At 51.8% G+C, this 14,046-nt stretch overlaps 2 protein-coding genes across 9 annotated transcripts in view; both read left to right on the top strand.

The window, feature by feature from the left end:
- Window positions 1-4,661, top strand: part of LOC116944335 (disco-interacting protein 2 homolog C-like) — a 235,676-nt gene extending 231,015 nt beyond the window's left edge. For all 8 annotated transcript variants that reach the window (XM_076069209.1, XM_076069210.1, XM_076069211.1 and 5 more), the window contains one exon: window positions 202-4,661. In XM_076069209.1, coding sequence (XP_075925324.1) covers window positions 202-333 — 132 coding nt within the window. In that variant the 3' untranslated portion in view covers window positions 334-4,661. The remainder of the gene's footprint in view (window positions 1-201) is intronic.
- Window positions 4,662-12,992: 8,331 nt separating this feature from the next.
- The window catches only part of LOC116949302 (mitogen-activated protein kinase kinase kinase 13-like), a 44,219-nt gene continuing 43,165 nt past the window's right edge, over window positions 12,993-14,046 (top strand). The window contains exon 1 of the mRNA XM_032966446.2: window positions 12,993-13,607. The gene's annotated coding sequence lies outside the window, so the exon portion shown is untranslated. The remainder of the gene's footprint in view (window positions 13,608-14,046) is intronic.

Here is a 14,046-nt window from a genome sequence, read left to right as displayed (position 1 = left end):
CTCCCATCACTCATTTCAACAAAAACCGCCACACCGCGCAGGGCGGTGTGCGGGCACGCACAGCAACGGCCGCACGTCGTACAAATGACACGGCGCACTTCGCCACGCGTATCACGTGACAGAACCCACAGCGCGACACCTCCACCACGACACGCCTCGCATGACGCTTGCCGGCTGCCTCCCGGGCCACGTGTGGCGCAGGTGGGCGTGGTGGTCGTGGTGGACGTGGGCGTCATCCCGATCAACTCGCGCGGGGAGAAACAGCGCATGCACCTTCGGGATGGCTTCCTGGCTGACCAGCTGGACCCCATCTACGTCGCCTACAACATGTGACGCGGGAGCGGCGAGCCACCCCTAACGGTGCGCGAGTACACGCGCGTGTACGCGTGTGTGCGCCACGCCGGCACGGCAAGTGACATCCCGCCAGAGCGCAGCTTGCTCTCGGCACGCCTCGATCCGGCAGTGAACAGCGCGACGTGCCCTCCGACGATGACATGCGGAACAATGAACACTACCCCCCCCCCCCCCCCCCGACCACGACGATCACGCCCTCGTTCAGCGTGCATCACGCCAGGTGCAAGCGTGCGGAGCGAAGTGGACTTCGGCCCGGTTGGCTGCCGGCTTGTCGGCCTCGAACGAACTTGACTCGCCAAGCATGAGGAGCCGACGATCGGCCGGCGGCGCGTTCACAGGCCGCCACCACCACATCCACCATCGCCGGCAGCAACTTTCCCCATTCTGCTCGTTTCAGCATGAGGCCGCATGGATGGTTCCTCTGATTAGGTTTTTTTAATTTTATAGTTTTTTTTAAAAAGCGTTCACATCGCAGGACGGCAGATCGGCCGGCGATGCCGTGCTTGTGCGGATGGACGGACTGACGCGCACTGGAAGGGATCTGCGCCATGGCGGCAACGTCGCCAGGCCACGGCAGCAACCACCGCGGTGGACCGCGTCGTCCACGTGACTCCCCCTCCACGTTGCAGAGAGAGGGCCTCCCTGTTGGGCCTTGGGGGTTGGGGATGAACCGCAACCGGTAGGGTTGGGTCGCCCACCGCGACGACCACTGAAGCCAGAAAAGGAAGTCTCTACCGGCAAACATTTCTTCCAGCCCATTTAAATTGTCGTTTTATTTTTAATTAAAAAAAACAAAGAAGAATATGCTTTGTCCATCGCGAGGCGAGAATGTGGCTTGGTGTTGTTTTATTTTGTAGCTGCTGTACGGTGTGCTCCTGGAGGCGGGGGGGGGGGGTGGCTTTGTAATGGGATCGCTTTGGTCTGTGCTGCGACCGACTCTGCACGGTCCGGTGTGAAGGGGTTCTTCTTTTTTGGCTTGGCTGCAAATCGGATTTGTGCTTCTACGTGCCACTTGCCCACTCGCTCACGCATGGATTTTCCACCTCAACTTCCCCCTAGTGTCGGTCTAAGTCAGCTAGTAAGACACTGTCCCATAAAAGAGTTATTTTAAAAATTCAATGATTACCGTTAAAGTGAATTAACCACTACGATCGCGATGATGAATGACACCGTTCTGTTTCTCTCATTCCAAATCTACTTGGACGTCTCTTTTGGACTATTTGTGCCACCGTTGGCACTGGTATAGTGGTGGTGGTGGTTTTGATTGTTCTGGTAGTGGTGGTGATGATAATGATAGTGATGGTTCAGGCAGTGGTGATGGTGGTGATAGCCTTGGTGGTGGTGGTGATGATTTTGATAATGATGGTGATAGAGTGGTGGTGGTGGTGATGGTGATGATGGCTCTGCTGCTGGTGATGGTGCATGCAGGGCCTCCACGTTGCATTGCTGGGGTTGTTGTGGGCAGTGGCGGTGGGGAATCCATGGAGATCCGGGCTTCAGAGATCACACCCCAGCTGAACCGGCCCCTGACCCCTGACCCTGTACCTCGGCTCCCTCTGGGAGTCAGGGAGGAGTTGATGAACTCCATCCACCTCCCTCTCCCCACCTCACTCCCTGCGGAGACGCAACCAGTGGATGGACAGAAAGTGTTTGGAGTGCTGTTGTGATGCCGTTCGCAGCAGACATTGTCATACAGTATACATAACGGAGTGGTCAAAAAATATTGAGAAGGAGTCAATAGAAAAGCCACACCTATCTAATGTTAGGCTTGTTTTGAAGCCCCCCCCCCATATTTCTGTATTAATTATATAACGTGATGACGAAAATGAGGAGGAAAATAGTAATATATTACTGAGAGCGATTATATTGAAACAGGAATGCGCTTGAGTCCGTGTTTGCTTTTGTAATGTCACATTCTCAAAGGGTTCTTTGGCCGAGCCTTGCGGTATTCGTGCGCGCCGAGATGAGAGGGGCTTGTACGCGCCAGGCAGTTTTATCCGCGATGCGCTCGCGTCCGTGCGCTCTTGCTACGAGCGTGGCGGCCCGGCGTGCGTGCCGTCGTGAATCGCGGTTTTTAATTTTACTCCTGCACTCACCGTTTTGTGTTCACGTTTGCCACGGCCGTGGCAACTTGCGGTCACCTCCGTTGGAACTTAAAAAAAAAAGAACACTTCTTGCATTCGCCGAAGCTCAACCAAGATTCACATTTTGGCTGACGGGTGATCGTTAAAATTTCAGAGACCTGCAGCGACCGTGGTGTACCGATGACTGCCGAGAGCACGCAAGCGGTTCGAGAAGCTTTTGTCCCGCAGTCAATACGAGAATAACAAAGGTCTCCCACGCTCAACTGAACAGTGGGGCGGTCTCTCATCTTAAGGCTTGCAGCTCGGAGCCAGTGGAGGAAATTCCATATTCCCATGGTGGAGGCCAGTCCATCCGTAAACACATTTGCTGTTAATCTCTCGCCAAGTCATTCTCAGTCCATCGAGCCCGCTGGGCATGTGGAGTGCCGGGTGGACCTCGGCCGAGGTTTGAACTTTGAACTCCCGACCTGTGGGGTTCATCGTTCGAATGTTCTTGCCAGTCGTGCCGCCCAGCTGGACATCGCTGATGGATAGGCCGTGATCTCAATGACCAGTTCGGCTGAAATTACGATTCTCTCGTTCAGCTGCTCATTGTGTTTGAACACGTGTCCACGTAGTTCATTTGCCCAAGGCAGCAATTTGTATTGATGACATTCTGCACAAGTGACTTATTATTATTATCATTGTCGTTCATGGATGGATCAGGGACTATTCTGTCTTTTTTATCATTATTTAAAGTCTTATGTAGTGATTTTTTTTTATGGATCCACTTGAGTTAGGGTTGTTAAGATGTGTTTGGTGATTGTCCTGTTCATGTTGTTGTTATCATTGAGTTTGGGGGGTGCATTTTAAACTCCTGATTTCTGCAGACGGTTCATTCTTAGTATACAGATTTGTCAGATAACCATTGATGCATTGCATACATGTGCATATTAGGCGTTTATGCACACGCGCAGAATAGCATATATAATATGTAGCACACAGTATGCGTTCATGTGCGTATACATATGTATGCGTATACTGTATTCTATTGTATAGACTATAGTCACTTTATAAATATATATGTATATAGACCTATATGTGTATTGGTATACGTACACATACTATGGCACTGTATATACATATAATGTGTATATAAACATATACATGCATATGTATACACACGTATACCATACTGTGTGCATTCAAGCTATCGGTGCCACATGTCAAAGTTTATACACCCCGCACTATTAAAAGTATAATAATAATAATGTGCTTTCTTCAGGAAAGCCTGAGTCGCAAAGCTCTTTTTCAGGAGGGTCCTGCTGCAAGGGGATGTTTGGATAATGATTTATTTTTAAAAATGACATTATTATTAATGAGTTGTTTTGCTTCGTGTGAAAAGAAATCGTAGAACCCAGAAGAAAACCCCACTGCGGACCTTCGAGCGAATAACACAGGCGGGTTCGCGAACCCCACTTGTTCTGCTGCCATTCTTTCGTGGTCACCTCGCAGCCCAGCAGGTGTGGTTGGATGGCCTGCCAACCTTACCGATGGTCGAAGCGATAAGCTGCCGATGATTTTGTTTTTGTTTAATCCTGCGACCCCCATAAGGAGCTTCGGAGCTAATCGTACCGCTCGCTCAACATTCTGCAGAAGAAAACTTGTAGCAACTACTGCTTTGAAAAATTAATGTGCGGTAAAAAGGTTTGAACATCGACAGCCTGCCGCTTAAATCTGGAGGGTCAGTCAAGTATGTTAGTGCCTGTGAATCTCTAGATGATCCACCAACCCCCGTCTCCTAATTACCACTGCATTGCTGTGGTGCCACACACTATCGCACCTCCGATTAACACGGTTGGCTACGTACTGTGCTGACAAACTTCAACATACACACAATGTGTATGCACACACACGTGTCTCACGCATGCACTCACTTCTTATTCCCCCCCCCCCCCCCCCGTCTTGACGCACAATACGTTTCACAGTTTGGTCCTGTAACAAATAAAAAAAAACGGGCAGTGTCTCGACGAGTTGGCAAGAAAGTCACGACGTTTTGGGCGACCAGCCACCTTCAGGACAATGCGTGTCGCTTTCGTTAACACCAAGTGTCCCTGATGTGAATGGAACACTTTAGTGGTGGTTAGCGATCGAGTGTGCTGGCGGTACAACTGCCATCAAATGGGAAGGAAACTGGACAAGGCGTTCCAATTAATTCCTGTGACCAGTGCCCATGACAACCCACACTGTGATACCGATTCCATCCTGTCTGTGCGTGTGACCGCTTGACGGTCATCCATGCGGTGAGCACCACTTTATGGGAAGTGAAATTGTCAGTCCGTGTCCTCGAGATGGATGATGCATGGATGAACTTGACATCGCCCTAAACAATGTGGACTTTCTACCACTGATTAAGTGCAGCCATTGCCCCAGGGCTTGTGTCGATTTCGTGTATACCATTTAAAGCACCTCCGATTAGCACGGTGGGCTACTTACGGCGCGAAATAAGTTCAACATACATAAAGCCCGCTAAGACCACACTTATCTTTTTTTCAAGGGATACCTGGGATTAAATTGAATGCAACAAACAGCAGCAGCAGCAGCGGGGTTGCTGCAGGAGTGAAACCACACGGGAGCGGGGAGGAGCAGGAGGAGGATAGACACCTCGACTCAACCGAACGCTGCAACGTGCGCCTGCAAGTGACCACTGGCGTCGCCACAGACACCCCCCACCACCTCACCGCGTGCTGCCCGTAGAGCTTCACGGCAAGCAATGGGCAGCGAGACAATCAGCCGCGTGGCAAACGGCGGAGTGGCGTTCCCCCCCCCCCAGGAATAGGCTGGCACTGCAACATTCCAGGCAAAGAAATGAATGCAAGCAGCAGCAACAAGGATTTGTCGCGCCACGGGTTGGGGGGGGGGCAGCCAGAACCTTGGCTGTACCACGGCCCCCCCACGCCACCCATCCGTCTCGCTGCTAGACACGTGGGGAGCTGGCGGGGGGGGGTCTCCTCGTCGTGTGCCAGTAGCCGGAGGGGATCTGCAGGAGTCGGAATGTTTTCCCACAGACAAAAAAAGGATTGAGGGAGGAGCGTCTGACATCGGCGGGCAACGTGAGATGGGGGATTGGCGGTGGGTGGAGGGGGGGGTCTACGTGTGATTTCATCTTTGTGCACTATCGCTTAACAGGCGCTCGCCAGCGGCACACGAGGAGACAAAGAGCGGCCGAATGTGGCGCTAGGTGCGGGAGCTGTAGCATAAGGGGCCGTCCATAAATGACGTCACGCACCTAGGGGTGGGGGGGGGGTCAGACATTTGTGACGAGGGGGGGGGGGTTAAGAAATGTGACGTCACATAAAAATGCGCAACTTTAAATAAATATAGACAACACGTTCTACTTAATTAAATAGACTTTTTAATAAATGTATTCTCCTACAATATCAGAGTGCAGCGCCACATTAAATACGCACTACAATGACAATAGTTTAAAGCGATTTGAAGCATGTGTTTTTTTAGGGGGGGGGCAGAGCTTTGTGACGTCATATTTGAGGGGGGTCTCACTTTTTGTGACGCCAAGTGACGAAGGGGGGGGGGCAAAAATCTCGTGACGTCATTTATAGACGACCCCTTTGTTAAAAAGGCGCCTTACATAAAAAAAAACGTATAAATATTCAAAACATTTTTTACTTGCATACTAAAGTACAGTAATTGTATTTTTTCATTTGCTATAAAAGCCAGATAATACGACAAATCGCAAACCTTAAACGCCCAGTGGTTCGTAAAAGTTGAAGGCGGTATAGTCCTATAGTAACAGAGCAGGTGCAGAATCACTGAACCGGAATTGATAGCTTGAAAGCGTTTAGCGCGGGGCCCCTTGAAAAACGCGGGGCACGTAGCTACTACTACACGTGTAGCTACTTGTGTACTGTAGCTACTTGTGCTGCTCGGCCAATCCGGCACTGGGTACTTTAAGAAGCGCTCGCTAACAGCTCGCGTCCAACGGTGAATATTTTGACGCTGTCATTTTGATGTTTGCGACCGACAGAGGGCGCTGTTAAACGCAATGCACCCACCTCGTGTGGGCAACAGCGGCACAAAGACGTCCAGTTCCTACGCCAGCGACGCACCGTGGATGGAATCGCACGCGCAAGTACATCGCGTATTGATAATGTTTAACTTGTAACGGTCACACAAGAGTCGCTCACTCTCGTAAAGAGATAGGTGGGTGGGGGGTGATGACGACGAGAATGGGAAACCACAGATGGAGCGTGGAAGGCAGCAGCCAACAGCGGCGAGCCAGCGCACCAATATGAACGGTACCACACAGGTGCAGCAAGACAACACACCGCCTCCTCGTGAAACAGAGTGAGCTGCAGGACTCCTCCATGAGAAGTTCCACTGGGATTCAGCAGCCGCTTTCACATTCGAACGTGTGACACCACGGGTTTCGTAATCTTTTGATGCCACCGTCTGCCGAGAAATTATTCCGGAAATGAATCGAGGAACCGTCCGACCAAGTCTAAGGCACGAGGAGTCAAATCTCGCTGCCTTTGGAACACGGAGCCAAGGGTCATTAGGCTGGGTGCTATCATGTGAAGTTTCGTGTTCAGCCGCTCATGACGTTCGTCTTCCGACTCCTTCGACATCACGAGACGTGATGTTGACGCACCCCGCAATATTTTCCTAACCGGCGTTGTGAATCGCAGGAAAATAAATCATTGCGCAAAAAGGTGTCTTTGTTTATATCGCGTGCATCACCGGTGTACCGCCAATACGTTAATTTCGCCAAGCTCTGCGGTCCACTACCTGTGAAGGTTTTGTTCGGCAATTGATTTTATACATTGTGGGAGGAAGCTGGGGCACCTGGAGAGAACCCACGCGTGCGACGAGGGGACACTTTATCATCTCGGCGTTCTTCTATTGCAAGGCCCCGCAAGCCAGTGACGGCCCCTGGTGGTCTTTAGTGCGGCCCCTGGTGGCCTTTAGTGCGGCCCCCTGGTGGCCTTTAGTGCGGCCCCCTGGTGGTCTTTAGTGTGACCCCTGGTGGCCTTTAGTGCGGCCCCAGGTGGCCTTTAGTGCCGCCCCCTGGTTGCCTTTAGTGCCGCCCCTTGTGACCTTTAGTTCGGCCTCTGGTGGCCTTTAGTGCGGCCCCTGGTGGCCTTTAGTGCGGCCCCTGGTGGCCTTTAGTGCGGCCCCCTGGTGGCCTTTAGTTCGGCCTCTGGTGGCCTTTAGTGCGCCCTCTGGTGGCTTTTAGTGCGGCCCCTGGTGGCCTTTAGTGCGGCCCCCTGGTGGCCTTTAGTGCGGCCCCTGGTGGCCTTTAGTGCGGCCCCCTGGTGGCCTTTAGTTCGGCCCCTGGTGGTCTTTAGTGCGGCCCCTGGTGGCCTTTAGTTCGGCCCCTGGTGGCCTTTAGTGGGGCCCCTGGTGGCCTTTAGTGCGGCCCCTGGTGGCCTTTAGTGCGGCCCCCTGGTGGCCTTTAGCGAGGCCCCTGGTGGCCTTTTGTGCGGCCGCTGGTGGCCTTTTGTGCGGCCGCTGGTGGCCTTTAGTGCGGCCCCCTGGTGGCCTTTACTGAGGCCCCTGGTGGCCTTTAGTGCGGCCCCCTGGTGGCCTTTAATGAGGCCCCTGGTGGCCTTTAGTGCGGCCCCCTGGTGGCCTTTACTGAGGCCCCTGGTGGCCTTTAGTGCGGCCTCTAGTGGCCTTTATTGCGCCCTCTGGTGGTTTTTAGTGCGGCCCCCTAGTGGCCTTTAGTGAGGCCCCTGGTGGCCTTTTGTGCGGCCGCTGGTGGCCTTTTGTGCGGCCCCCTGGTGGCCTTTAGTGAGGCCCCTGGTGGCCTTTAGTAGGGCCCCTGGTGGCCTTTAGTGCGGCCCCCTGGTGGCCTTTAGTGAGGCCCCTGGTGGCCTTTTGTGCGGCCGCTGGTGGCCTTTTGTGCGGCCGCTGGTGGCCTTTAGTGCGGCCCCTGGTGGCCTTTAGTAGGGCCCCTGGTGGCCTTTAGTGCGGCCCCCTGGTGGCCTTTAGTGCGGCCCCTGGTGGCCTTTAGTGCGCCTTCTGGTGGCCTTTAGTGCGGCCCCTGGTGGCCTTTAGTGAGGCCCCTGGTGGCCTTTTGTGCGGCCGCTGGTGGCCTTTTGTGCGGCCGCTGGTGGCCTTTAGTGCGGCCCCCTGGTGGCCTTTAGTGCGGCCCCTGGTGGCCTTTAGTGAGGCCCCTGGTGGCCTTTAGTGCGCCCTCTGGTGGCCTTTAGTTCGGCCTCTGGTGGCCTTTAGTGCGCCCTCTGGTGGTCTTTAGTGCGGCCCCCTGGTGGCCTTTAGTGCGGCCCCTGGTGGCCTTTAGTAGGGCCCCTGGTGGTCTTTAGTGCGGCCCCTGACAATACACAACACGTGACCCCCCCCCCCCCCCACATCGTCATCATCGTGCTGCTGTTAAACCCCCGATGGTTTAACACGTGCGGCGGCCCACACCACGCTGATGATGTCCTATCGGCGAAAGCGGCCTCCCTCTGAAAGTTTGTGAAGAACACAGCTTTAGTTTATTAACACGTAGTAGGTTTTCGCGACCAATATCATCCATAGTATAGGTTTTTTTGGGGGGGTTAGATCGCGTAAATGTAAATACGTCTGTCGTTAAACCCGCCACCACTAGACAGCCAATTAGTAAGGGTTGTCACGTAAACAGAACAGTAACGATTTGGTGTGTTGGAATTTTCTCTCCGACACACCGGTGTGCTGTACGAGTAACGAATTGGCACGTTCTGTTTACGTGACGACCCTTGCTAATTGGCTGTGTCGGGTGGTGGCAGGTTTTAACGACACATTTATATATTTACGCGATTTATATTTACGTGACCTAACCCAAAATACACAATTGTATTAACACTGCTGTACCTCGTCCAGACGAAACAGGCGGAGTCCACATTTCCTGTACCGCGTTCTCCCGCAGACGTGAAGGGAGTTTCACAACGTGTGTGTGTGACCCACCAACCCTCTCATCCAGTGCTGGATTTGCAGGCGTACGGAGCCACCACCGCCCCAGCTGTACCTATTGTTTTCTGATCATACGCCTTGTATGTAATGGGTTCCCATTAGACCAGGGGTGGGCAAATTTTTTGACTCGCGGGCCACAATGGGTTCTAAAATTTGACAGAGGGGCCGGGCCAGGAACAGATGGATGGAGTGTTTGTGTGAACTAATATAAATGACATGTAAAAATCATTACATGAAAGGATTTGGCCTTTAACAGGTAGCAAATCATTTATTTGCAAGGCAATTTAACAAATCGCACGAACATGAATACAAAAACATGTACAATACAAAAACATGTCGTAACTCCCGGTCAAAGTGCGCCATCTAATGGGGAAATGGGGGCATTACAGGAGAAAGGTAAAATTTAATTTAATAATTATATTTGGACAAGTTCGGCGGGCCGGATTAAAAAGCCCAAGGGGCCGTATACCCATGTCTGCATTAGAATATAGAGGCTGCTGCAATGGTTACAATTAGAAACAGAATCGTGTAATACAACTCAATGCAGTCGTCAATAACAACGTGGACTTAATATATAGGCGACGTTTAAGGAAATGGTCCTCCATGGCACAGATCGAGCAATGTGCTCTGGAAATAGGAGCAGTGCCCGAAACGTCGCCTATTCCAATTATCCCCTTTTTAAGCTGAGATGCAGTACAGTAGTGGATACATTTTGTTTGCGGGACCGATTGAAACGATTGAAACAAAGTCCCGTGTGGTTGACAGCCTGTGGGCGGAAGGTCCCCTCCACCAAAGCAGTTGAAATCCCTTTTGTCTTCACCGCATTCCTATACACGCACAGTCACTTGCTTCTGTTGTGGGTAATCATCAATAATAGAGAGGGTTTTTTTTTTGGGGGGGGGGGGGTTAGATCGCGTAAATGTATAAATGTGTCGTTAAACCCGCCACCACCCGACACAGCTAACTAGTAAGCGTTGTCACGTAAACAGAACGTGCCAATTCGTCACTAGAACAGCACTGATGCATAGTGTATAGTGTAGTGTATAGTAGTGTCGTATATAGTGTAGTGTATAGTAGTGTAGTGTATAGTGTAGTGTATAGTGTAGTGTATAGTAGTGTCGTATATAGTGTAGTGTATAGTGTAGTGTATAGTATGGTGTATAGTAGTGTCGTATATAGTGTAGTGTATAGTAGTGTCGTATATAGTGTAGCGTATAGTGTAGTGTATAGTGTAGTGTATAGTAGTGTCATATATAGTGTAGTGTATAGTGTAGTGTATAGTAGTATTGTATATAGTGTAGTATACTAGTACAGCACACCGGTGTGTTGGAGAGCCAAGCCAAAACATTTACAATCTGAGGACGACGTTTCGCCAGTAATTACAACTAGCTTCATCAGGCGACGGCCAGATTTGTAAAGCAAGTTGTAATTGCTGTCGAAACGTATTACTCTTTGTTTTTTTCGGTAAAGTCACGTAGAAATAAAAAAAACAAATAACAGCATACGACGTTTCGATTGCAACACAAGCAATCATCATCAGGTACAAATGAAAGAGAAAACAGACAGTAAACTTAGAAATTTAATGCAATACAACACAGAGAGTCGGCCAACACAACAGTCAGCACCCTACCTGGTTGATTAACGTTCTTCCAAAGATTGCTAAATTTGAGAGAGAGACAAAGCACAGACACGGAGACACACAGACAGACACATAAGCAGAGAGAGACATACACAGAGACACACAGAGAGAGAGACACACACAGAGGCACACAGGAAAAACAAAATTTCACACTTACTGTAACTTCTAATTTAGCAATCTTTGGAAGAACGTAATCAACCAGGCTATGTGTTAATTGTGTGTTGACCAATTCTCTGTGCTACATTGCATTACATATCCAAATTTTACTAAGTTTGTTTGATTAAGTGTGTTTTCTCTCTCTCTCTCTGTGTCCTCGTGTTGTTGCTCTATTATTTCCTGCAGTCACGAAAGCTCCAAATCTCACATTGACATGCTAATTTCTCTACCCTCCCCCTCTCTCTCTGTCCCCCTCTCTCTCTATTTAAGGCCTCGACACAGAGGCGTTGTTTTTCTGTGTGCCTATGTGTGTCTCTCTCTGTGTGTGTCTCTGTGTTATCTATCTCTGCGTATGTGTCTGTCTGTGTGTCTCCGTGTCTGTGTTTTGTCTCTCTCTTAAATTTAGCACTCTTTGGAAGAACGTTAATCAACCAGGTAGGGTGTTGACTGTTATGTTAGCCGACTCTCTGTGTTGTATTGCATTATATTTCTAAGTTTACTAGGTTTGTTTTTTCTTTCATTTGTACCTGATGATGATTGCTTGTGTTGCAATCGAAACGTCGTATGCTATTATTTAATTTATTTTTTCTTTCTACGTGACTTTACCGAAAGAACCAAAGAGTAATTCCTGCAGTCACGAAAGCTCCAAATCAAATTTGAAACGTATTATTGATCCATTGTTGCATTGTACATCTAGGCTCCCCTGTCTTACCTCCCCGCCTTCACCAACGCACAAATGACCCATAATCCGTCGTGCTCGGAAGCACTTGAACACGTGCTCCTGTGCGGATGACCCTCACACACCACACCATACACACTCAAGCCGCTCGAGTGGTCTTGGGATTGGCGAACCCGAACGCAACACAGGCAAGGTCATGATGAGTTATGATCTATTTAAAAAAACTGAAATATTTTTTTTAAAAAAATTTACTTTAGCAGGTAATGCCCACGAGCTCTTTTTCATAAGCGATCTGTCCACAATTGAAAGCTCAACCAAGTGGTTTATCATGTGGACATTTATAATAGCCAAATACTCGGAACGCGTGATGTTGATTCTAAATGTCTAGGGGAAACCCGGGAGGACCCGGAGAAAAATCCACACGACCACGGGGAGAACATGAAAATTCCAAATATACATCAGGCGTCCGTGTCGGGATCGAACCCAGGACCTCCTGTATACCCGGCGAGGAAGATAACATCCCCTAGCCACCACGGTGCCCCCCCCTCCCCCCGATCGCCCAGGGCGTAACAGAGAAATTAAACGCAATGCTCACTAATCAAATGTCACGAGGAACTGTTCTTGGTATTGCAGCAGCAGTGTGAAAACAACGAACCCGGCCACTGTCATTGGCAAACACATCACCTGTGCCTCAACAGCTGTCGCCAGGAATCCATCTCCCACGTCAAATGTTCGCAGGGCCCTTGTCGACTTTGGCAGGTGGTGGCATACTGGATGTGGTATGCCGATTGCGGACATTTTTTTTGTCCGGGTCATCGACCCGGGATAAAATTAAGCCCTGCCTCCCAACTATACGCATAACAGGGACATTTTGTTATCCACAATTCCTGTTATCCACAATTTAGCGGATAACAGGAAGACGGTCAGGGGGCTTTAACCCCTAAACTTGCCGGGTCCGTGCGGGGACGCAGCGAGCACAAAAAGACCCCGCACCTCGAGTCCCCACGCCCGGCCGCCTTTGTCTCCCCCCCCAGCGCCGTATGGCTCAGTGAGCATAGAAATCCCCAGCAGCACCTCGCTGGTCCCATGCCCGGCCGCCTTTGTCTCTCCCCCCTCTCCCAGCACCGTATGGTTCAGCGAGCACAGCACCCGCGTCACGCGCGGGGCGTCACGTCCCGCGCGTGACGCCCCTGGCACGGAGACGTCACGAAGCCGAGAGACGCGGCGGCGGAGGAGGAGGAGACGGGACACGAGAGAGACGGAGAGACAGCGAGGAGACGGAGAGACCAGCGAGGAGACGGAGAGACAGCGAGGAGACGGAGAGACCAGCGAGGAGACGGAGAGACAGCGAGGAGACAGAGAGACACCGCTGGACAGAGGCACCGCGCGTAGCTGAGACACCGGCCAATATCTACGCGGGCGAGCGGGCGGGTGCGAGCGAGCGAGCGCTGCCGAACGAGAAGACAAATTCGTGCGTGCGGAGGGACGGAAGAGGCGAGCGGATAAACGAGTGGAGACGGGCGGACCGGCCGCTCGCTGGACACGGACAGGCGGCGGGTCGGGCGGATGAGGAGGGCTGGGGGGCCAGGCAGGCGAACGGACCGGATAAGGGGTCACGCAGTTGGGTCGACGGGCTGATTAGCGGGCAAGGCGAGCGGATCGACGGCCGAAGACGAGCGGACACGCGGAAAGATGGACGGAGCGGCTCCCGCATCCCCCCCGATGACGATGTAGCAGCGAAGAGGTGAGGGCACACGTGGGGGGTGGGGGGGGGGCATTGTGTCACGCGGGGTCGCACCCCCCCCCCCCCGACACTGCTACACGATGGCGTGCGAACACTGAGCACCAGAGGCGTGAATAACCATGTACACACCGGGGCATTGCGGCAATTGATACACGGCGGGGGAGCATTGGGTACCAATGAGGGGGGGGGGGGCAATGACACACAGGGGCATCATACGTGGCGCGTGTGTACACGGTGTGTGTGTGGGGGGGTGGTGCACGCAGATCGTGCACACACGGGAGAGGCTTGTGTATGCGTGAGGGTGTCTGTCATCGGCGGGATCGTCGATCTGGGGAGGATGCAGTGGGGGTTCACGGGGACGTTCGAGGATACCCGAGGGTGTAAGGGACACTCCGAGACAATTGGCTCCACGGGGCAGCGTCTGTGCGGATCGACACCA

Source organism: Petromyzon marinus, chromosome 2, assembly GCF_048934315.1.
Source record: "Petromyzon marinus isolate PM22_M1 ecotype Great Lakes invasive population chromosome 2, UKy_Petmar_22M1.pri1.0, whole genome shotgun sequence".
In the NCBI taxonomy this organism is placed as follows: Eukaryota; Metazoa; Chordata; class Hyperoartia; order Petromyzontiformes; family Petromyzontidae; genus Petromyzon; species Petromyzon marinus.
This window is presented reverse-complemented; position numbering and strand designations above follow the sequence as displayed.